Here is a 21,971-nt window from a genome sequence, read left to right as displayed (position 1 = left end):
TGGCTTTAGATTCTTTCCTCATACCAGTTGTAGACAGTTAACTTCCCCTTCAGTATGAGATCTATCACATTCGTGCCTCACGTGGTTTTCACAATCAGCCCTTACCCCAGAGGGCCATTTACTTTGGTCCAAGGTGCTTTATTAGTAGTGTTGCATAAAAGGCAGCTACTGTATACTTTCAGGAGGCTGTGAATTAGAAAAGGGGAATCTCCTTTTCTTCCACTTACCACATCTCTGAATAATACTTACCTGTGTTAGAAAGGTAAGGCACTATAGAAGTAGAAAGCATTAATATTTTCCAGAATGCTTTAACAGCGCTATTGATCCACCTCCTCATTACCAAAGATTCAAGTGTTACATGTAAATGTTACTCTATTCTTCAGTTTTCTAGCTGCTACCAGCATTCTGAAGGGTGTTTATACACTGATGGTGCTTTACAGATTGAGAGGTTGTAGAGAACAAGTGTTTGCATATTCCCTTGTGGAGAATGCTTTGCTTGTTCTATTAGAGCTTATCAGTCGAGAATAATGAGTTGTCTGAAGAACACTTAATTATATAAAAACTATCATGTCTCCTGGTATGTGCAGCAGAGTGGCTTTACTGTTGCTATGCAACTGAAAGTTTAACCATCAAGTGCCTTTGGAGGCCATATTTATCTTGGGTGGAGGGACTGAATTTTCATGAAAGGCTGTAGTAGCACAGAATAAAGGGGCAAGGTTCAAAGCAGACTTTGCCCCTTTAGCCTAAAAGCACTTTAGTGGCTTCAAGTAAAACATTCATTTGACACATGCACCTACCAAATGGGGCATTGGAGGAAGATGCAGCTGATGGAAAGAGGAATAGGGATCTGCTCTAATATGTAAACTGAAAAGGCACAGATAGCAGAATTTTAAAGTCTACCCAGCACCTGGCATGTTCTGCTCAGCTGTAATGCATTTAGCCTGGACAGTTATTAGGAAAGTGAGTCCTCTTGTCAAGGCCTTAACACCATATTTTAACAAATGAAGAGCTTTTTTATATCTTAAAGCAGTAATTGGGAGTCATAGTACTGGCTTACTGCAGTGAAATTAAAGGTCTCACACTAACAGAGGAAATGGAGAAGCTGCCACAGCAAGTTAGTTGTGTAAGAAAGAGCCAACCTGCTGCAGTAACTTATACATATGTAAATGGGCTATGGACATAAGCTGTTGTATACAGAATCCCATATCATTGTTCTCCTACTGTTTTGAGGCCCCTCAAAAATGTGTGGTTGCTGCACACTTTGGGCACCTACTTAATAGGGAAATGCCCTTAGAACAGTGTCACACTGCTGATGGACAAATCAAGTTTTGTTTCCTTAGTGTGCAAGTCCTGGGCTGCCCTCACAAGTTAAACTAGTTTATTCTGTAGGCTCTGAATCTAAGCAATGTGAGAACATCTTTGATATACAAACGTGTAAGAAATATGCCAATATTTAGGACCACCTCTGCCTCAAGCCAATGTCTTGCTTCTATCCGGTGTCGTCCTGATGGTTTGATAATCCTCACAGCATTGAGGGCTGAGCCTTGGCCAGTTCATGGTTTGATTTTCCATAACTGAAAAGAGAGGTTAGGAATTGGTGTTTATCTGACAGAGACTTTAAATAACAAAGCAAAAAAAAATCTCTTGAATAAATTACAGCCATTGTAAAAAATGCAACATGCAATTGCTAGTCTTTGAAAGACTGAGATAAAATGCATACTATTACATAATGGTTTAGGCACGCTAGTAAACTAACAGTCATTGCAACTCTGCTTCGGAGGCAGCCAAAAACTTGCAGTTTTTTGGGCTGTAGTAGTCCTATAATCTGAATTTATCCACTCGCCATTCCTGCTGTCCTAAAACATGAGTGGGTTTGCCCCAAAGCACAGATAAGAGAGGGAAACAGGTGAAGCAATTGTGCTAATGACAGCAAGTTAGTGGCAAAACCAGAATTAGACCCAGGTCTTCCATAAGTCAGTTGGGTCCCAGTCTCCTAGAACATGCTCCTTGCCATCTCAAATGGCAGCAGCACTTACTCTGATATTGAATCCAAGAAGATCACTTATAACACCTGAGATGGCAGACAGGATCACAACTCGTGTGATGTTGTAGATTAAAGGGTTCATAGTCAGGCCATAGAGTCTAAATGGTGTGTCTAACTCCTGTAATGAGAAAATGGAAGTTACACCTGGACCCAGTTGTAGTCACCAACATTTTCAATTACTCTGATAGCCTGCTATACCCCAGACACACTTCTGCCAACCAGATATTGCAGAATCCTTTTGGGTACATTAAATAGGCATCTCTGCCTCCCCAGGGCTCAAGCATTTCACTGACCCTATCATAAAGGGTGAGAATCTTCCTTAAGGCAACACTTAGATCAAACTAGTGGGCTGCTGAACGGTTTAGAATTTTAAATCTGGGGAGCATCTTGTAGGTGTCACACACCAGGCTCATTCCCTAGTAAAAAAAATGACTGGAATCCAAAAATTCCAGTGAGGGAGAATGAGGAAACAAGACAGTACAACTAGAATGACAAGCTAGTCCTCCACCTCCCTAGTCCCTATTCTTATCCATGTTACTACTGGTATCACCCAGCACCTCAGTCACTGATAACCACACTGTGCTAGGCACTGTACAAAGACAGCATCCCTTACCCCAGAGAGCTTACTGAATAAGACAGACATATATAGATGAGAATACAAGAAAGCAATGAGATGACATTGGTCAGCATGACATGCAGTGGTTTCGGCACATTAGTGACCTAACTATTGTCTTTTTTGGTAGGCAACATGAGTGTTAAGGATAGGAACTCACCTTCAGTAGCTTTGTAGACAGTTTTAAAACATTGTTCACTAGGGACAGCTGTTCTTTCTTGTTTGGCTTCTTTTCCATCTTTAGGTATAAATTAATCTGTGACGGAAACAGGTATTTTAGAGCAGATTTTACATCCAAGCACTTCACCCAAGCCACATCTGTGTTTACAGCACAGGGACTGCAGGCCTATGCAAAAGTCACTACCTTGCTGTGGTGCTTACTTGTGGTTTTCAAGCGGAGCAGTAATAGATTAACAAACATCCAACTTTTTCCCAGAGTGATAGGTTCTTCTCTCCCCCAGCCATCAACAAAAAATGAAAAACATTGGCATTTGGGCCTGGGTAACTGGCTTTCTTCCTTTAAGCCTGCTGTAGGAGCTACTCTTCTATTATGAACAAATAAAAATCAAAAGAGGTCTTAAAAAAGGCACTAAGCTGAAATGAGGGAGTTCATTTGAACTGGAAAGATCACTTTCATACTAGAAAACAGTAAGCCCATAGGAGGGTGAGCTGCAGCTGAGATACCTGTTCAGTGAGCAGGATTGAAATATTACTATATTTTTTGTTGGTTTCAGAGCCCAGTGATGCCAGGCGCAATAGAAAAAGGAGGAGGGCTGTTTCCCAGATGAGGAACTCCCAGTTGTAAGCTGCATTCAGGAATGTTTTGTGCCCTTTTAAAACCTGTAGTAAACAAAACAATGAAATTGGCAAATAGACCGAAATGTTCCTATTCACCTACTATAAACACTTTCTTTCAACACATAGAAGCAGCTATGGCCTGTGTGACCACCATAACATCAGCCAAAGAACTCACCACTCCCAAATACACGAATAAAAGGTAGGACAGTAATTAAAGTGAAGTGAGATCAGTCTATGTCAGCTTGATCAATACATTAATATTCATTCCCTTTATCCCTGCCATCTGATAGTTAGATACTCTGAAGAGTGCTGCCCAATGTAAGTGGATTTTGATTGTTAAAGGAACTGGCTGGATGAGTCTCTTTCCCTCAGCACATATGAAACTGGATCCCACCATTACTACACTCAGCAAAGCCAAAGTTGAGATGGGCAGTTAACTAGCAAAAGCATAAGCATTCATCTGCAGCACAATGAAACCATTTTGCAAACTGTTGCTAACAACTATACTTACCTACAAAAGGGAAAAAAAACCCTCTGAAATCTACTTAAGGACTAAAATCCACCTGCAACGCAGTTACCAGTTATACTGAGAAGTTGTTTTTCACTGGCTTTTTATTCCTCACAGAACATAAAATGTGAGTCTCACCTGTGCACAGCATATGAAAGCAATTGATAGAGCCAATAAAAAGATTGAAGAGACAACTACATCCACAGATCGCTGGGGCCCTCTCCTCTGTGGAAACAAAATGTTTAATCAGACCTGGGGAAACCTTTTGAATTTCAGTAAAAGATAGCACAAATATAGCAATAGTTTTCAGCTACCCAGGAAAAAGTTGTAATATCCTGAACTCCAGCTTCTGCAGCAGCTGGAGTCCACCTGCAACCTTCCACCAACTTTGTTTACACCACTTGCTTTAGTCTGTTAACATTTAAACATATACTTGCACTCTTTGGATCACGACTTGCCTTCAGATAGGAGCGCAGTGACAACCAAATTTTAATATTCTCCACCTTCTTGAGTCTGAAGTGGGGGATTTCATACTTCCTGGCTTTCCGGGCAGATGTTATGTGACTAAAAAGCTTGGCAAACAAAAACCGCTGCAAAGAAAAGTGTGTCAGTAAAGAAAATCCACACTGATATAGTCTAATGTTAGCATCCATATGATGCTTAATATAATATGTACATTAGTTGCTAAACAAATCATTTGTGCTTGCCAGTGGTAGGAATAACATTCCTGTACAAGAGGAAACCATGACACTTTTAGTATCTCTCTCACTTAAAGGATAACAGTCATCCTAGTATACCACATCTATATCAAAAGTAGCAAACTAGCAAATCTGTTAGCCACATTCCCTTGTGGAAGGATGTGATAGATACAAAGACACATCCTTATGACCTGTCAGGATTTGTCTTTAGGCCAATCAAGTCGAGCCAGGCAGCTGTAGTCTTCCACCTTGGGGTCACATTACTTCCTGGTGGACCCTTATTTCTCATTCTAAGACAAATGGCATAACTGTAAGCTTCACAGTAGGAAAAGCTGTTAGCTGTACCAGTAGAGTGCTCCAATTTGCCCCAGACTTGTAAGACAGCAAGTACTTAAGGTTAATTTCCTTTCAGCAGTACGGAGAAAAAATAGCAAGCTTTAAAGACTAATTCATGGTGGAAGTTAGTCTTTGCATCTCTCAGGTGAAGAGACCTGCCATAGCACCTCAGGTATAAAGATATCCCAGCAGTCCCCACAGTGTCTTACTGCTCCCAAACACGCATCTCAGCAGCTGCTTTAAGAGGGGAAGCAATGACAGCAGCATGTTCATGAAAAGTAACTCAGCACATTTAGACAAACCTGTTTGTAAGTTCTCTCAGCAACACACATCATAAAGAAAAACATCCAAGTCAGGCAGAGACGCTCAAGGAAGTTAATCACAGCCAAGACAATGACAGGGGTGATGGTAGGAGCCCCACAAAAGATATTCAAAAGTTCCTTCATTGAAATGGATCGCAGCTGTTCAAGATTCTTTGTATGGATGAGCCGGTAGAGGAAAGGAAGACATGCTAACCCAATGGTGACGACGTTTCCCAGCATCTGATAGCCTACTCCCTGCTGATAGGCATTAACCTGGAGAATAGGCAAATATCATTAGCACTATATGAGCTACCACTAATTTTTAAAATTACTGTATGTTAAAAAAACAATAGGGGAAATCCTCCAATTCTAAAACTCCATTAGAAAACCTGTATGTGTAAGTACATACATAACCTTCCACTTCAAAGAAACAGTATTTGGTGTGGCTGTAAGATAAAGGTCAGCCATTACACACTTCATCTTTCCACTCACTGAACTCAGAACACAGCAAGTGAGCAAGATTAAACCAGAAAATATACTAGAAAAGCTACAGTGAAAGAAAGTGAAAAACCGAAAGTGTGGCATAAAATGATTCCATATTATGACAACACACTGTCTGTAGAGACATTTACTTCCATCACCTGTTATCCGTCAGGGTGGCTGACAGCCAGATCCATGAAATTGACAATGTCAATTTCACTGCTGGTAGGGTTCCTGTTTTGCAATTGAGCAGGGGGGTATCCCAGCTGTGAGCTCCAGATGTCAGCACTGCTTCACTGCCCAGCGCTGAGTGCCTAGATTGTGGGCTCCCTGCAAAGCTCTCAGCTCCCCAGTGTGCAGGGAGCTTGCTTCATGGGGAGTGCAGAGCTGAGAGCCTGGGTGGCGGCCGGGCTCTGACTGGGAGCTCGGCCTAGAGCTTAGGTCAGTGAAAGTGCTCCTGGGAGGACACGCATCGCTGACAGGAGAATAGTGTGGACATGAAAAACTGCAGTAATTTATTGCTGTGGCTGTAAATCAATCTAACATAAGTAGACTTAACTTTGTAGTGTAGACATGCCCTCGGGGAGTTGGGGGGAAGAGGGAGAAAGGAGGAATCAGTCCTTACTCTGCTCATGATGATCCCGCTGATCTCCAGCACAGACATGTCCACCTTCTTGCACTCACTTCCCTCCCAGATCAGGGCACTTACTTTTGCAGATGCAGGGCTCGTATTCTGAAGCCAGAACAAATGGTTCTGGAGAAGAAAATGCAACACTGATACAATATACTGAAAACATTTCTCAACTATCTACAGGAAATGGTTTCAAAATAGGCAGCATTTTTATTGAAAATGTTTAAATATAGTTTTAAAATTCAACATGGAAACTATAAGCTATTCAAGGAAAAATTGTCTGCATGTATATCCAATAGCATCTAGCACAAGGCCCTAATCCTGATTGTGACTCTGAATGTAACAGCCACACTGAGTCAGACCAAAGGTCCATCTAGCCCAGTATCCTGTCTTCCAACAGTGGCCAATGCCAGGTGCCCTAAACAGAACAGATAAGCCATTCCCTGTTGCCCATTCCCAGCTTCTAGCAAACAGAGTAGGGACACCATCCCTGCCCATCCTGGCTAATAGCCATCGATAGTCCTATCCTTTGAATTTATCAAGTTCTTTTTTGATCCCAATTAGTCTTGCCCGTCACAACATCCTCTGGCAAAGAGTTCCACAGGTTGCCTGTGTTGTGTGAAGAAATACTTCCTTGTTTGAAGCCTCCTGCCTATTAATTTCATTTGGTGACCCCTATGTGTTATGAGAAGGAGAAAACACCAGTTTACTCCACACCAGTCATGATTTTATAGACCTCTATCATATCTCCCCATCCTTAGTTGTCTCTTTTCCTAACTGAAAAGTCTCAATCTTATTAATCTCTCCTCATATGGAAGCTGTTCCATGCCCCTAATCATTTTTTTTTTGCCCTTTTCCAATTCCAATATATCTCTTTTGAGATGGGGCCACCAGAGTTGCATGCAGTATTCAAGATGTGGGCGTACCATGGATTTATAGAGAGGCAATATGGTATTTCCTGTCTTATCGATCCCTTTCTTAATGATTCCCAATGTTTTTTTGACTGCTGCTGTACACTGAGTGGATGTTTTCAGAGAACTATCCACAATGACTCCAAGATCGCTTTCTTGAGTGGTAACAGCTAATTTAGACCTCATCATTTTATATGTATAGTTGAGATAATATTTTCTAATGTGCATTACTTTGCATTTATCAACATTTGAATTTTTCTGCCATTTTGTTACCCAGTCACCCAGTTTTGTGAGATCCTTTTAATGCTTCAGTCTGCTTTGGACTTAACTATCTTGTAGTTTTGTACTATCTGCAAGTTTTGCCACCTCACTGTATACCCCTTTTTCCATATAATTTATGGATGTTAAATACCAGTCCCTGTACAGACCGCTGGGGGACACCACTCCTTTCTGAGAGATGACCCTTTATTCCCACCCCTTGTTTCCTATCTTTTAACCAGTTAGGGATTCATGAGAGGATCTTCCCTCTTACCCCATGACAGCTTACTTCTCTTAAGAGCCTTTGGTGAGGGACCTTGTCAAAGGCTTTCTGACAGTCAGCGTACACTATATCCACTGATCACCTCTGTCCACATGCTTGTTGATCCCCTCAAAGAATTCTAGTAAATTGAGGCATGATTTCCCTTTACAAAAAGGATGCTGACTCTTCCCCCAAATCATATTCATCTGTGTCTTGTCTGATAATTCTGTTCTTTATGATTTTTGAAACAATTCGCCTAGTAATAAGGTTAGGCTTACTGGCCTGTAATTGCCAGGATCACCTCTGGAGCCAATTTTTAAAAATTGCCATTACGTTAACTATTCTCTAGTCATCCGGTACAGAAACTGATAGGTTACAGATTACATTTTAGTAGTTCTGCAATTTCACATTTGAGTTCCTTCAGAACTCTTGGGTGAATGCCATCTGGTCCTGGTGACTTATTACTGTGTAGAGTTTTTTCGAACAAATTGATAATGACACCACAATCTGGGACAGTCCCTCAGATTTTTCACCTAAAAAGAGTGGCTTACATTTGGGAATCGCACTCACATCCTCAGCTATGAAGACTGACTGATGCAAAGAAAACATTTAATTCTTCTACAGTGGCCTTATAGCAGTGGTCACCAACCAGTCAATTGCAATTAACTGGTTGATCCTGGAGGATCTCCCAGTCAATTGCGATCTCCAGCTGCACAGCAAGGTTGCTGCTAAGACTGAGGCAGCAGGGGTCTCCCTCCACGCTTTGCTCTTGCCTGTAAGCACAGCTCCAATTGACTGGGAATAGGGGGCTGTGGCCAACAAGAACTGTGGGGGCAGTGTTTGCAGAGAGGGGCAGCATGCAGAGCCACCTGCCCCTCCCCCCCCAAGTCCCCTCCCACACTGCAAACCCCTCAGCCCCAGCCCAGTGAAAGGAGTGAGGGTAGGGGACAGTGAGTGAGAGGGGGGATGGAGTGAGTGGGTGGGGCAGATCCTGAGTTGCCCTTAAATTCAGAAAAGTTATCCTGGGCATAAAAAGGTTGGAGACCACTGCCTTATAGTCTTTGATAACTACTTTAACATCTCAACCAGTGGGGCCACTGGATGATTGTTTAGCAGACTTCTTGCTTCTGAGGTACTTAAATTTTTGTTGTTGTTACTTTAGTCTCTAGCTAGCTATTCTTCAAATTCTTTTAACGTTCCCAATTATATTTTTACACTTCACTTGCTAGAGTTTATGCTCCCTTCTGTTTTTCTCAGTAGGATGCAACTTCCATTTTTTTAAACGATGCCTTTTTGCCTCTATCTTTTACTTTTGTTTTTTAGCCATGGTGGCACTTTTTTGGTCCTCTTATGTTTTTTAATGTGGGGTACACATTTAAATTGAGCCTCTATTATGATGTCTTTAAAAAGTTTCCATGCAGCTTGCAGGGATTTCACTTTTGGTGCTGTGCCTTTTCATTTAACTTCCTCATTTTTGTGTAGTTCCCCTTCCTGAAATTAAATGCTATTGCGGTGTCCCCTACCCAGAATGTTAAATTTTATTTTATAGTCACTGTTCCCAAGTGGATCAGCTGTATTCACCTCTTGGACCAGATCCTGTGCTCTACTTAGGACTAAATCGAGAATTGCCTCTCCTCTTGGGGGTTCCAGGACTAGTTGTTTGAAGAAGCCGTCATTTAAGATGTCAAGAAACTATCTCTGCATCCCATCCTGAGGTAACATGTACTCAGTCAGTATGGGGATACTTGAAAGCCCCCATTATTATTATTGAGTTTATTTGTATGCCTCTATCCCCCTGAGCATTTCACAGTGACTCTGGGTGCTATTACTAATAAAGTGATAATATTACAAGCTTCCTACTGTAACACTGAAGACTGAAATGCTAGATCTGAAGAGTTAGAAGCTATGATTGGTGCATATGCACACCCCTGAACTAGGAGAATATAAATAATAGTATCTTCCCACCTAAGGTTTAGAGGCTATTGTGATGCTTTCATAGCAAGAACTGCTGTGGCTGGAATCCTGAATTTCCACACTATTTCCCTCAGGATACTTTTGCTAAATAGAATCAAGGTTCGAGTCTATGTGCCAGAGCATTCGTGCATCCTGTCCAATGCTTCCCTCATTTATTTTTACATTCATATTTCACTTTAATACAGCCAACCACAGTCAAGGTACTGATGGTAACTTGTTTTATAAATCCTAAGATAATATCTATGCTCATCATTGAATTTTACAGAAATGTCCATCTGCTAAACTCTGTCCATCCTCAGAGGAAACAGATTAGGCCATGGCTTTTTTAATTCATTTTGACCTGGCAAAGTCAACTTCTAGCAATGTGATTGCACAAGTTACAACTACAGAATTTACCTCCTGTATTATTTTAGAGGGTACAAATTACATCAAAAGAAAAATATTTTATAGGCTCCTCATTTATTGCAAGTGGTTGAACACACCTGTTGGAAAACATCGTCTTTCAGGTCCCGTTTACTTCCTTTTACATTCCCTTCCTCACTGTCACTGGTATAGGAAGAACGGCACTCTGGTCCATGAAGCAGGTCATCCCAGAGCATGTCCTCTGTCTCAGAGTCATGGCGGGTGCTTTCAGAGTCTCTCCGAGACACACTGCAGCTCTGGGACCCACCACTAAAACAAGACCTTGATTCCTTTAAAGAAAAAGGAAGTTTACAAAAGTAACTCCTCCATACTGAGCCTTCAACAACAAAAATCTTTTAATCTTCAGGTAATATGTTCACAACCACATGGTCGAGCCAAGCCAACTTGAAGCCACGCTGACAAGCTAGAACAGAAAGGGCATTTCGACACAGGGATGCTTTTGCTACATGAACTCACAGCAACAAGCTATTCATGTTTTCCCACCTTCAGAATAACTTACACTAATTTCATGAAAACTCTGAAGGCCAGGAAAATGGAACCAGAATTTAGAATGCATTTTGATAGCTTCGTTGTCATTGTGGGACGGAGTTTAGTGAGAATTTATACAGCTGATTTCTATGAAAAATAGAATTTTTAGAATGCCTGATGTTTCTCCAGTACAATATGATCCTCCCAACGGCCAAGTCCCTAATGAATAGTGATTATAGTAGAATAGTAGAATTTCATAATTCAAAGCACTGAAAAGGTACAAAAATTAGGGAGTTTAAATGGGGTCAGTCATAAAGCTCTTGAAAGAAAATCAACTCTTGCCTGGAAGAGACAGACTCTTCATCTAAATTCTTCCCTGCTTTACAACCTGGAAAGACTATAATCCCAAATACACAGCTGAGGGCCGTGGAGTCTGCCTGGTGGTGACTCTGAATTGTTATTGGCCAGCTGTCTAAAACACATTTAACCTGTCTCCCTTGTTACTGCAACAACCACTATGCCTTTCAGACTATGCAGGCAGTAAACAATGGGGTCAAATGAAAGCACTTTGCATTGGAAACAAATCTCATACACTCCTCTTGTGCTATAGTCTATTATGATCCACAAGCAGGGAGTATCATGTCATATGAATGCTCACAGAATTAAATTTTTTGCAGATCTGACCATAAGACAGGGCTATATAAAAGTATCAACAGGGGAATGACCAGTGGAAACCAAGACAGCATTGAGTGTGACAGCCCAGGATTCCTAGAAGACTGCTTAGAGCTCTGGAATGAAGACTGATCGGCAGCTTCACTCCTCTGGCAGTGTGAACAATAAGGGTAAAGTCTGTGTGGAACACTAGAACCTTCTCAGAAGCTAGTCCGAGACTGTGAAACTAACTCTTCAAGGAGCTAAAGACCATCACAAACCTCACCACTTTCTGTTCCAAATGCAACACATAGCAACAGGTATATTTAACAAAACAAACCCTATTAAAATAAGACATCACTGCACACTTTTATCCCTCTGGGCAGAGGATGAGAGAACAAGTGACAGATGTGTAGTCACATGCTCAGTGCACTACTGGAAGGCATTCAGATACTACAGTGATGAGCACCCTATTAAAAACCCGAATAGAATAGATGTACTGCTCTGCCCACCTTAAATGATGCAAAGATCTCTGGTATTTTAGAACCCCTACCTGACTAAAGGCTGTTGAGTCTAGTTCAGATTCAACCACACTATCGGACTCTCTGGTCCCTTTAATGGCTTGATTGACCTGCCATAAATAAAAAGGAAAAGTTAGTTGAGAGCCAGTAACAGTAAACTTTATGGAATCTTAAGGTAATCCAACAGAACTACCTGTGAAACTGACTGGTTTGAAGAAATAAGAGGTCTCCGATTCTTGTCTTCATAGCTATTGTCACTGGAGGCCCCTTCTACACTTCTGCGTAACAAAATCCTCTGTGCCATGGCTTCAGCATCCTCCTCACTTGACAGCTCATCAGAAATGCCACCCGTATGTGTGCAGCCATCCTGGAAGAAAAGCAACCATCTAAATGAACTAGAAGATGGGGCTAATAAAACTAAGCAGATCTGCATCAAGCAGAAGTATCTGGCCAGTGTGAATTCTAGACTAATACAGTAGCCAGTAAAAGGGAAATTACTTCTAAAAGTATTAGCAGAACGAGTTGTCAAAGAATCACACAAGTTCTGCAACTGATGGGCCAGCCTGTCATTGCAGCAGTGGAAAGAGAGGGGGGAGAAACATCCAACCTCTCCAGCACCTAAAACAGAAAAGGAGGTAATTCAACTCCTGATCTCCTCCCCTCCACAGCCTGACGCCTCAAAGGCAAGCAACATCCACAAGTCTTTGTGTAACCCTGGGCATGGGATATGACTGGGTTGCCATGAAATCTGTGGCCCAACAACCAAATCTATTCCCTCCCTGAATACTTCCTTCATGTATTAGAGACTCTGGGAGCAATGCTGTTTGCATCACATTCTTGTCTAAGTGATTCTCACCAATCCCAAAGCCTTCATTTTAGCGCTTCCATGGATAAAACTGTTTTTTAAGGTCACATACAAAAATTCCATCAGGTGAACCTGAATTATCTCCCAACAGAAGGACAATGCACTAATTGTTTGCAGGGCAGATATTTTACATGGTAGAACTCTGAATTTCATTTGTTTTTAACTCAACCAACCTTTGAATTAAAGACCATCCAAATAAACAAGCATTTCAGTATAAAGAGGCCTCCTTTATTCTTTCCACAGGTTTCCATGTTTAGCATATTTGTGTTCTATTGTAAGTTAAAATGGAGTTTATATTTATATCTGATATTAAGGTACCAGCACCAAGTCAGTCATTGACCTAAGAATCAATGCAGAAAGGAATTTTCCAATAATGACTCAATCTTACCCGATGACTCTTCTCCCCATCTGAAAGTCTGTCTCTCTCTTTGAAATGCAGCAGCCTATATTCGGATCTGGAAAGTCTGTTCTTAATGCCACTATACACAGAACTCACACCACTTTCTGTTTCAGTCCCTTTATCAGCTACCAATTTCACCCTCCTTAACCTGGGGAATCAAAATGCAACAGAATGGTTCTGACTTCAGAGCAAAGCTCTCGATAGGGTAATGTCAATTTACTCTGTCACTTGCCTGCCTGGTGCAGAATTAAACAACAGCTGAAAGGCTACAAAATTCTCTCAATTTCAGGCACTTCATGGCCCTGTCTTAGAGGGAACAAACCTACTCCATTGTCAAATGCCAGTTCCCAGATGTCCTACAGATTCTAAATCCAGGGGGAAGGCAAGATTCAGGAGTAATTAAGTAAAAAAGTAGTTAAAGGAGAAACTTTTAGGTACCTTTTTAAATAGTAACAAAAGGGGGCAGCTTAGATCGGAGGCTAACATTCAGAATAGGTTAAGTTTCCAGCCAAAAAAACAAAACAAAACAAAACAAAAAATCAGTTGGGAGAGGAGATAAAAGGGATGAACCCAAATAGTGCATCCTCCTTTTCCCTGGTTTTCATTGTCTTAGAAAATACTTTAAAAAATGATCTGCTCAGGTTAAACAAAGGGTAAATTGACTCTGAACTGAGCAAAGCAAGGTAACTAAATACAGGGCCTAATGGGGAGTACATATGCTTAGGACGGTCACTCAGAGACTAGAGAGCCTCTAACACTCCGCACAATTGTGTTTCTAAAATAGGCTACCAAAATTGTCCCATATCCAGAATGAGGACAAATATATGGACTCCTAGTAAGACAGACTTCCTCCAATGGCAGTGCCACTTGGATTTAGTTTAAGAACAGCTGTAACTTGTGCAGTTTGGGAATGTGAGACTGTTACTTAATAAGCACTGTTTGTCTTCTGAATGCTCAACTGTTTGTACACTACCATTACAAACACACACATCCTCGTGGTGCAGTATACACACCTCCTACGGAAGAGCATGCCAAACAAACTATTGATAATGGATGTAGGTTCCAACTGCTTGTCTCCTTTATTGGCTTTGTCAGAGGAAGACCAGCTGCCAGCATCTCTGCTCCCATCACTACCCACAGGTTTTCGTAATTTTCTATTTAAAAAAATGGAGTGGGAAGAGAACTTAATTTACAATAAAGCATCTTAACACCCTAAAAACCACATACCAAATCCATACACCACTCTAGCTGCTCTGTCAAATGCATCATGCAGATACTGGGTCAATCCCCCTCAATATGCACAGGTAATTTTTACTAGCATCAGTAGGAATTAGGTTTATGTCCCCAGAGGAGAATACACACTAGTATAATTACATCCTTTATGGTACAAGATAAACATGGAAAAACAGTCTGTGTGGAAATGTTGTAAGGGTAGTAGTCACAGCCTCTCTCTCAGCAGGAAGGCTGCACTGAGACCGACACTGGGCAGTTTTAAATTAAATAAAAAAGAGCTGCAATGTCTCCCATGCAACAAAAAAGGCAAGAGTCACATGTCATCCTTTGCCCCCTCTGAAAGTGTGTGAGAAGCACCTCTGTTAATGTAAGTGTAAAACATTGGTCAAGCTCCCAAAGCCATAAGCATGATGTGGTTTGTGGAGCACACACCCCTGGCCACAGAAAGAAACTGGACTATCAAGGTTTCATTAGAAGAACAGTCCAACTGTAAAGTATAAAATAAAGGGGACATAACATGGCCAGACTTCCTGAGAGTGTGATAGCACTTATGAAAGCTGTGAAAGGGGGAAGAAGGTGGGCTATCCATGATCAAGCATATGATACATGTATCCCTGCATTTTACAGTTACATAATATATTTACTTAAAACAGCAGCAAACAAGACCTTTATCCAGTAACTTGACGCTGTACCCTATTACTCTAATTCTTACAAATGCACACAATTAGCGCTCTGTTTCATCTCACCTCCGCCTCCTGCTGCTTCCATTGGTTCCTGGGGGTTTGTTGATCTGGGTAGACACGATCTGACAGTGAACAGTTCCCATCAGTAGCATAAGGCACATTGGTCCAATGATTTCACTTGCACTCGCAACAGGTATCATGAAATACAACACGACTGCTATAACTGAAAGAGAAATTGATAAAATGCAAAAGCTACACTGGGAATTCCCTATTTAAGGGTGAAAGGGGCATGTCTGTTTTTATTATTGTCCCAATGATTAATTTTGTTCACTTTAAAAGCTTTTGCAGATACTAACTCCACCCTCATTTTGTTATGTGGCCCTGGTATTACTACTCTGAAATTCCTTCTCTCTTTGCAATGTGATTTGTAAGTATATTAAAACAATAGAAAACAGAACCACAAAAGGGATAAAAGGTGTGTGTCAAAAAAATTACTTTCCTCTGTCAGAATGTGCTCTATGAAAGCCATTTACAATCTTTAGAGGATACAGTTCCAGCTCACTTCAAGAAATGACTACTACAGAAGCTGGACTGACACAAAAAGGAGTTGAATGTCAGGATATACAGTACCTTCACTAACTAGGTTCTTCGCCAACGCAGGGTGGGGTAGGCAGTTTATCCACAGAACAGGTCTAGCATGTGCAGTGGCAAAGTAAGTTTCCCCCACCCTGTGGCCTCATTTCTAGCCTGGAAGATCACCTCAAAGGGAGGCGAGGGGAGTCCAGTCCCAGCATGAAGGACCAGATCTCAAATATTCCTGGAACTGCATGGAAAAATCCATGGGGACCAGGACAACGGTAAAAGCCTGCAAATTCAGAGATTTTAAGGCCAAAAGCGATCATTATGATCTAATCTCCTGGGTGTAATGGGCTGGAGAATTTCACCCAGTGATTCCTGCATCAAACCCTCACCTTCTGGTTGAGCGAGAACAGGAGTTCTCACTCTGAGGACTGGGATCCCTCAGGGGGTAGCAAGGTTATTACATGGGGAGGTCATGAGCTGTCAGCCTCCACCCCAAACCCTGCTTTGGGTCCAGAATTTATAATAGTGTTAAATATATTTGTGTTTATAAGGGTGGGGTCACACTCAGAGGCTTGCTATCTGAAAAGGGTCACCAATACAAAACTTTGAGAACCACTGAGCTAGAACTACTTTGTATAAACTAATGAAGTTGCCTGAACTGTGGTGCCCACAGCAGCTTCAACAGAATGTATTAGAAATGCTAATCCCATTTTACCTAGTTGCTTATACAATGTGGCCCTTCCCTCCCCCACCCGACACACAAGAGCACTTCCCCATCTGTAAAATGGGGCTAAATTCATTAACATATGTGAACTGAAGCATAGATTAAACCAGTGGTTCTCAACCTTCCAGGTGGTACATCAACTCATCTAGATATTTGCCTAGTTTTACAACAGGCTACATAAAAAGCACTAGTTAAGTCAGTACAAACTAAAATTTCATACAGATGACTTGTTTATCTTGCTCTATGTACCATATACAGAAATGTAAGTACAGTATTTATATTCCAATTGATTTGATAAGTATATGGTAAAAGTAAGCAAGCAATTTTTCAGTAATGTACTGTAACATTTATGTATTTGTCTGATTTTGTAAACAGTTTAAGTGAGGTGAAACTTGGGGTACACAAGACAAATCAGCCTCCTGAAAGAGGTACAGTAGTCTGGAAAGGTTGAGAGCCACTGGATTAAATGATTTGTCCAAGGTTACACAGGAAGTACTAAACAGAAATTTAACCCAGATCTCTCTCACTTATATGAGCCCTGGTCCACTGCTTCAGCCACAAGACCATCTTTCCTCCCTTTTGCTGAATCAAATGTAACAGAGTCATTTAAGCACCCTTACGGTAGATTAGAAGGTGGAACCCAAGAAGCATGTGGCATGGAAAGCCGTGCAGTGTCTGCAGATAATGCTCAAACACACACTTCAAAGCTGCATCCTTACCATTGCAAATGGCATTAGCGAACAATAATATGTTTTTCATAACCACAAACAAAAAGATGACACAGCATCTTCCAATGCTTACCTTGCATGAGGTAAAGGACCAAAAGCCACATAAAAATACGCTGGGACGTAACCCGTATCCACCAATGGCTGAATAATGGAAAAAACACAACCCGCACAATCCCCTTTCTAGTTAGTGATGTCCACGGGATTTCAGGCTTGGCTTTGGCAAATGTGGAGCCTTGAAAATACATGATGTATAGGTAGTTTAAATGGGAGTTATAGCTAATGCTTTACTTGTAACTAAGGCTAAGCTTTTGTAACAGAGGTCATGGAAGTCACAGAATCCATGACTTCCAGAAACCTCTATAACATTTTTCCTTCAGCCCTGAAGCAGCAGGGATGGGGCTCCCCTGCAACTCCCAGCTGGTACTGTAGGAGGACCCCACAGCTCCAAGTTGCTGCCAGTTGCATGGGGAAACTCTGTGCTCTCAGCCATCACTGGAGCCCCAGCAGCAGTGGATGCTGGACCCACCCTCCTCCCCATTTAGTCAGTGATTTTTAATAAAAATCAGAGACAGGGCACGGACTTCCATGAATTTTTGGTTATTGTCCATGACTTTCACTAAATATAACTGATAATCTTAGCCTTACTTATAACTTCTTCCCTAGACAAGGCCAAACTCCCTCTAAAATACAGTATAATTTGAAATGGGAAAGAACTCAAACTTCAGCCATTCACCAGTTCCATCAATCCAAAATCATATGAATCCCTTCTCCTCCTCTCAGCCCACTTGCCCAGTCCCAACTACCTCTATCTTACGTAAGCTGTCATCCACAACACAAACCTGCAATGACCACCCTTCACCCCTCCTCCCCCAGGCATTATCTACAACCTCAGCCCTTAGCAGATCATGCTGTGTTTCCAGCAAACCTCCAGTCCCTCTGCCAGGTGTCACACTCTGGGCAGTCTGTGTCCTCTAATGATAACTTCAAGCACTGCTGACCCATGATCTAAATAGCTGTCCTTTCAGAAACCAGACAGTAGTAGTAAATTATGTCAAACCTAGGTAAAAGGTAAGATATTCCTCTTCCCACCATTGTGTAAAGCAGAAGTGTATGTCACATTTAACCTGAGGGCATTTGATACAACGGATACCTACCTCTGATTAAGTCAACATCTATCAGATCAGGCTGTATGTGGCCCTTTTTTTTGGGTTTGTTTTTGAAGCCCTGCAAATTTAAAAGCAAAGAATTATTAATTTTTGTAGTGAATAGAAAAGACTGCCTGCATTTTCTTTACTCTGATCTCTCCAGAAACCACGATCTCCAGCACTAACATCAGGAACCTCATTCAATACTTCTAGCGCTCTTCTGGTGACAAGTTTATTAGTCAAAGATCCTATTTGTATTTATTTATTTTAAAACAAGTGCTGCACCCTGCAGGAACCACAGTTAGAGCCACTACTTCCATTTCCTGGGGGTAAAGAGGACACTGCATCTGTGACTGGTCAGCTGACTCCCAGTTAATCTTAAAAGAGGGCACCTGGGCCCTGGAAAAGAGATAGGACAAGCCAGATACAGGAAGCATAAATAAGAGCTGCCTGAGACTCAGACAGGAGCAGCAAGGAAGAGCTGGCAGAAGTTGCTTAATAGAGCCTCAGGAGACCCAGCGGAAAGACCTGAGCTCAGATGGGAGTGTAACAGGACTACTGGTAAGAAATGACCAAAGCTGAAAACCCCTAACAAGCAGAAGGCTTGGCCAGTGACCTCTTGGAAAAAGAGGAAAATCCAAACTCACAAGCAGGCTGGTTGTTGCAGGAGGGTAGACTGGCAGTAATAGGTAATGACACCACTTGTCAGTTAAAAGATATAAAAAATAAACTTAGTGTTCATTGTGAATACCTACCTGCCCAAGTTGGAGCTGACCAATATGGCTCTAAGCAGCCCTGGGTTTAGCCAGTTTGTAAATATCTTGATAAATGCTTATAAATGTTTTGTTCCTGTTTGGATGTAGTAAATTGCTTTCTTTTTTACCCAAATTTAGAGAAATAGGGTAAATTCTGTTCAACTTTTGGATGTAATAAAGGAACTTATGGTTTAATTAGAATCGTAGTAGTATCCTGCATAAATAACACCAATAGTTACCACTAGTCATTGAGTAATACCTGAAAATAGATTGTCAGTTCTTCAGGGCAGGGCCTAGGTCTTTTCATTTTGTTCTATAAAATACCTAGCACTTTTAGCAGTGTATAAAATAGTAAAGTTCAGATTGATTCTTCCCCTGAAGACAAACTGTATTGTACAGTACGTATATCTATGGCATGCAATGCCTTTCACTGTATGGGCTTCTGGGACTTGCATTAAGCCAAACTGCTGCAGCCACATCACAGGGGCCAATAAATGGCATGGGACAAACAGCAAATTTAAAAGAAAACTTTAAATGAAAAAATTACCTTCGCCTCCGTCTGTTCTATAGATTTTTCCCATATCTGTTGGTCATAGGCGCCAATCTGAAAAAATAAATTCTTTACATGACAAAAGCCTTCAATTTACAACAAACCAAAACAGGGTAAATAAAATTTGATTTAAAACCTGTTTGTTTTTTTTAAATCAGGTAAATTTAAAATTAAATTTGTTATAACCTAGTGACTTAAATATAAAAATATTTAGTACATATTTCCTACCAAATTTTTAAAATAGTCAAATTACTGAATTGTTGAAAATCACTGGCTAACTTGTTAAAGTGCTAAACCAGCTTTTGACAGCAGTAGGCTCTTCTGCAGGCAGATTTTCTTCATTTCAGTTTAATGATTTGATTAATTTTATTTAGTTGCAAATCAACATTGTATTGCTTACAAATTAGAATCAACCTTTCTTTAGGAAAATAACTCAATTGCAAAACAATTCAAATTCATGAAATCAAGGTTTCCTTCTTGAATTAAATTGTGACTAAAATCATTCACTGGCTTAAATCAAAGCAACTTCAATCATGCCTGCCAAAAAAAAATCAAGATTAGAGACCGCTACATATTTAAATCAGGGGTTCTCAAACTGCAGGTCAGGACCCTTCAGGGGGTCACCAGCTGTCAGCCTCCACACCAAACCCTGCTTTGCCTCCAGCATTTATAATGGTAAACATATTAAAGTGTTTTTTAATTTATAAGGGGGTTGCACTCAGACATTTGCTAATGTGAAAGGGGTCACCAGTACAAAAGTCTGAGAACCATTGCACTTGATGTATTGTTGCTTTCTGGGGATGTCTCAAATATCCCTTTAAAATAAAGTAAAACAAAATGTTGTCGTGCTCAGCTGAAATTTTAAAACAGTGCTGCAAACTCTGTATTTATTTTTTTCCCAAGCTGAGAGCTAGGGATGACTTAGAGCACTGGGAGCTGGAAACATTTAAAAAAAAGAGAGAGACAACCATGCATTGTGCTATTATAAACAAACAATAGTCACAGCTGCCCCAGGGAGGCAGGTACCTTCCCTGTGCTTCCTCTCTAAACCGCGAATGGGGGATAAGTGATCTGTCCAAGGCCGTACAGTGGCCAAGGACGGAAGGGGCTCGCTCCCCCTCCTAGCAAAGTCAGTGCAGGGACAGACGCTCTCGCCCAGCAGTGATTAGAGTAAAGGGGGTTTGCAAACTGCAGGGCTGCCAGCGGGGCAGCTCTTTGCCCTAGGACTGACCTTCTTCTGGTACCAGGCGATGGCATCTCTGCCACGTGCGGCCATCGGGCTCCTCAGCCACCGCCGGACGAGTGACCTGGAAGGGAACAGGGCACACCGCTGCCCTCACACAGGCTGGGCCCGCGGCTCCGACTCATGAAGACCACCAGACCGGGTGGGCAGGGACGCAGCTGCCCCTGGCCCCGGAACCATCCCAAGGCCTGGCCAGGCCCCCCGCCCCCGAGGCCACCGGCCTCCTGACCCTTGGCACAGATGTTTCCCAGGGGTGAGAATTACCCTCCCGCCAACCGCTCGCCCCCTCCCTGCCACCTGCTTGTCCCCTCCCCGATCAATTACTCGCCCCATTCCCACCCCCACCACAGCCCCTCGCCCCCTCCCCCACCCGCTCACCCACTCCTCAGCCCGCCCCCCACCCCCTCCCTGCCACCTGCTTGTCCCCTCCCCCACCAATCACTCGCCCCCTCCCCCCCCGCCCACTTCTCAGCCCGCCCCTCGCCCCCTCCCCGCCAACCGCTCGCCCCGTTTCCCCTCCTTGCCCCCCACCCCAGCCAACCGCTCGCCCCCTTCCCACCCCCACCACAGCCCCTCGCCCCCTCTCCCCATCACAGTCCTCCGCCACCCGCTCGCCCCCTCCTCAGCCCGCCCCAGTCAACCGCCCCTCGCCAACCGCTCGCCCCCTTCCCCGCCACCGCCATCTCCTCCCAGCCCCGCCTCAGACGGGAGGGACCGGCTCCAGTCTAGCCCCCCCTCACGGCCCCTCCTTACCCCCCAGCCCAGCTCCGGCCTCGCCCCACCCGCTGCCCAGCGCGCTCCCTCCGGGGCTGAACGTTACCATGGAGACAGGAGAGCACGAGCCCGGATTGGAAACCGGCACTCGATTGCCTCTGCCTGGCTCTCCCGCTGCTCCCCTCGAGCTGAGTCACCGAACGCGCTGGGCCGCAGAAAAGGGGGCGCAGACAGCACCAGCCGAACGCCGACCCAGGCTGTCTGCCCAGCGCGCGGGCCCAACTCACCTTCGTGGCGGGCGGGGGCCCCGGGCGAGCCGGTCACAGCCCCCAGCACCATCGCCCCAGGGCCGGGGCGCTGCTGTGACTTCGCCCCGCCCCCGCCGCGGCCAATCACCGGCCGGGGCGGAGCGCGAGGGGCGGGCGCGCCCCCAGCCCGACGGCAGCGGCGGGGCCGTCAGCGGGGCTACTT

General features: G+C 43.0%; 2 protein-coding genes across 2 annotated transcripts in view; one reads left to right on the top strand and one right to left on the bottom strand.

Annotated features, from left to right (window-relative positions):
- MAGI3 (membrane associated guanylate kinase, WW and PDZ domain containing 3) overlaps window positions 1-3,410 on the top strand; it is a 226,513-nt gene extending 223,103 nt beyond the window's left edge. Inside the window, exon 22 of the transcript XR_007774572.1 lies at window positions 3,392-3,410. The gene's annotated coding sequence lies outside the window, so the exon portion shown is untranslated. The remainder of the gene's footprint in view (window positions 1-3,391) is intronic.
- PHTF1 (putative homeodomain transcription factor 1) lies at window positions 784-21,755 on the bottom strand. Its single transcript, XM_050954429.1, has 19 exons — window positions 21,607-21,755; window positions 20,775-20,850; window positions 19,541-19,597; window positions 18,248-18,317; window positions 17,167-17,325; window positions 15,123-15,282; window positions 14,157-14,297; window positions 13,132-13,291; window positions 12,072-12,245; window positions 11,911-11,988; window positions 10,298-10,507; window positions 6,405-6,533; window positions 5,300-5,572; window positions 4,422-4,553; window positions 4,102-4,188; window positions 3,342-3,497; window positions 2,818-2,913; window positions 2,037-2,162; window positions 784-1,574 (listed from the first exon to the last, which is right to left on the bottom strand). Exons 2-19 carry the CDS (start codon window positions 20,817-20,819, stop codon window positions 1,554-1,556), a joined length of 2,274 nt encoding a protein of 757 aa, XP_050810386.1. The 5' UTR covers window positions 20,820-20,850; window positions 21,607-21,755; the 3' UTR covers window positions 784-1,553.
- Between the last annotated feature and the right edge of the window lie 216 nt (window positions 21,756-21,971).

This window comes from Gopherus flavomarginatus, chromosome 5 (assembly GCF_025201925.1).
Source record: "Gopherus flavomarginatus isolate rGopFla2 chromosome 5, rGopFla2.mat.asm, whole genome shotgun sequence".
Lineage (NCBI taxonomy): Eukaryota > Metazoa > Chordata > Testudines > Testudinidae > Gopherus > Gopherus flavomarginatus.
This window is presented reverse-complemented; position numbering and strand designations above follow the sequence as displayed.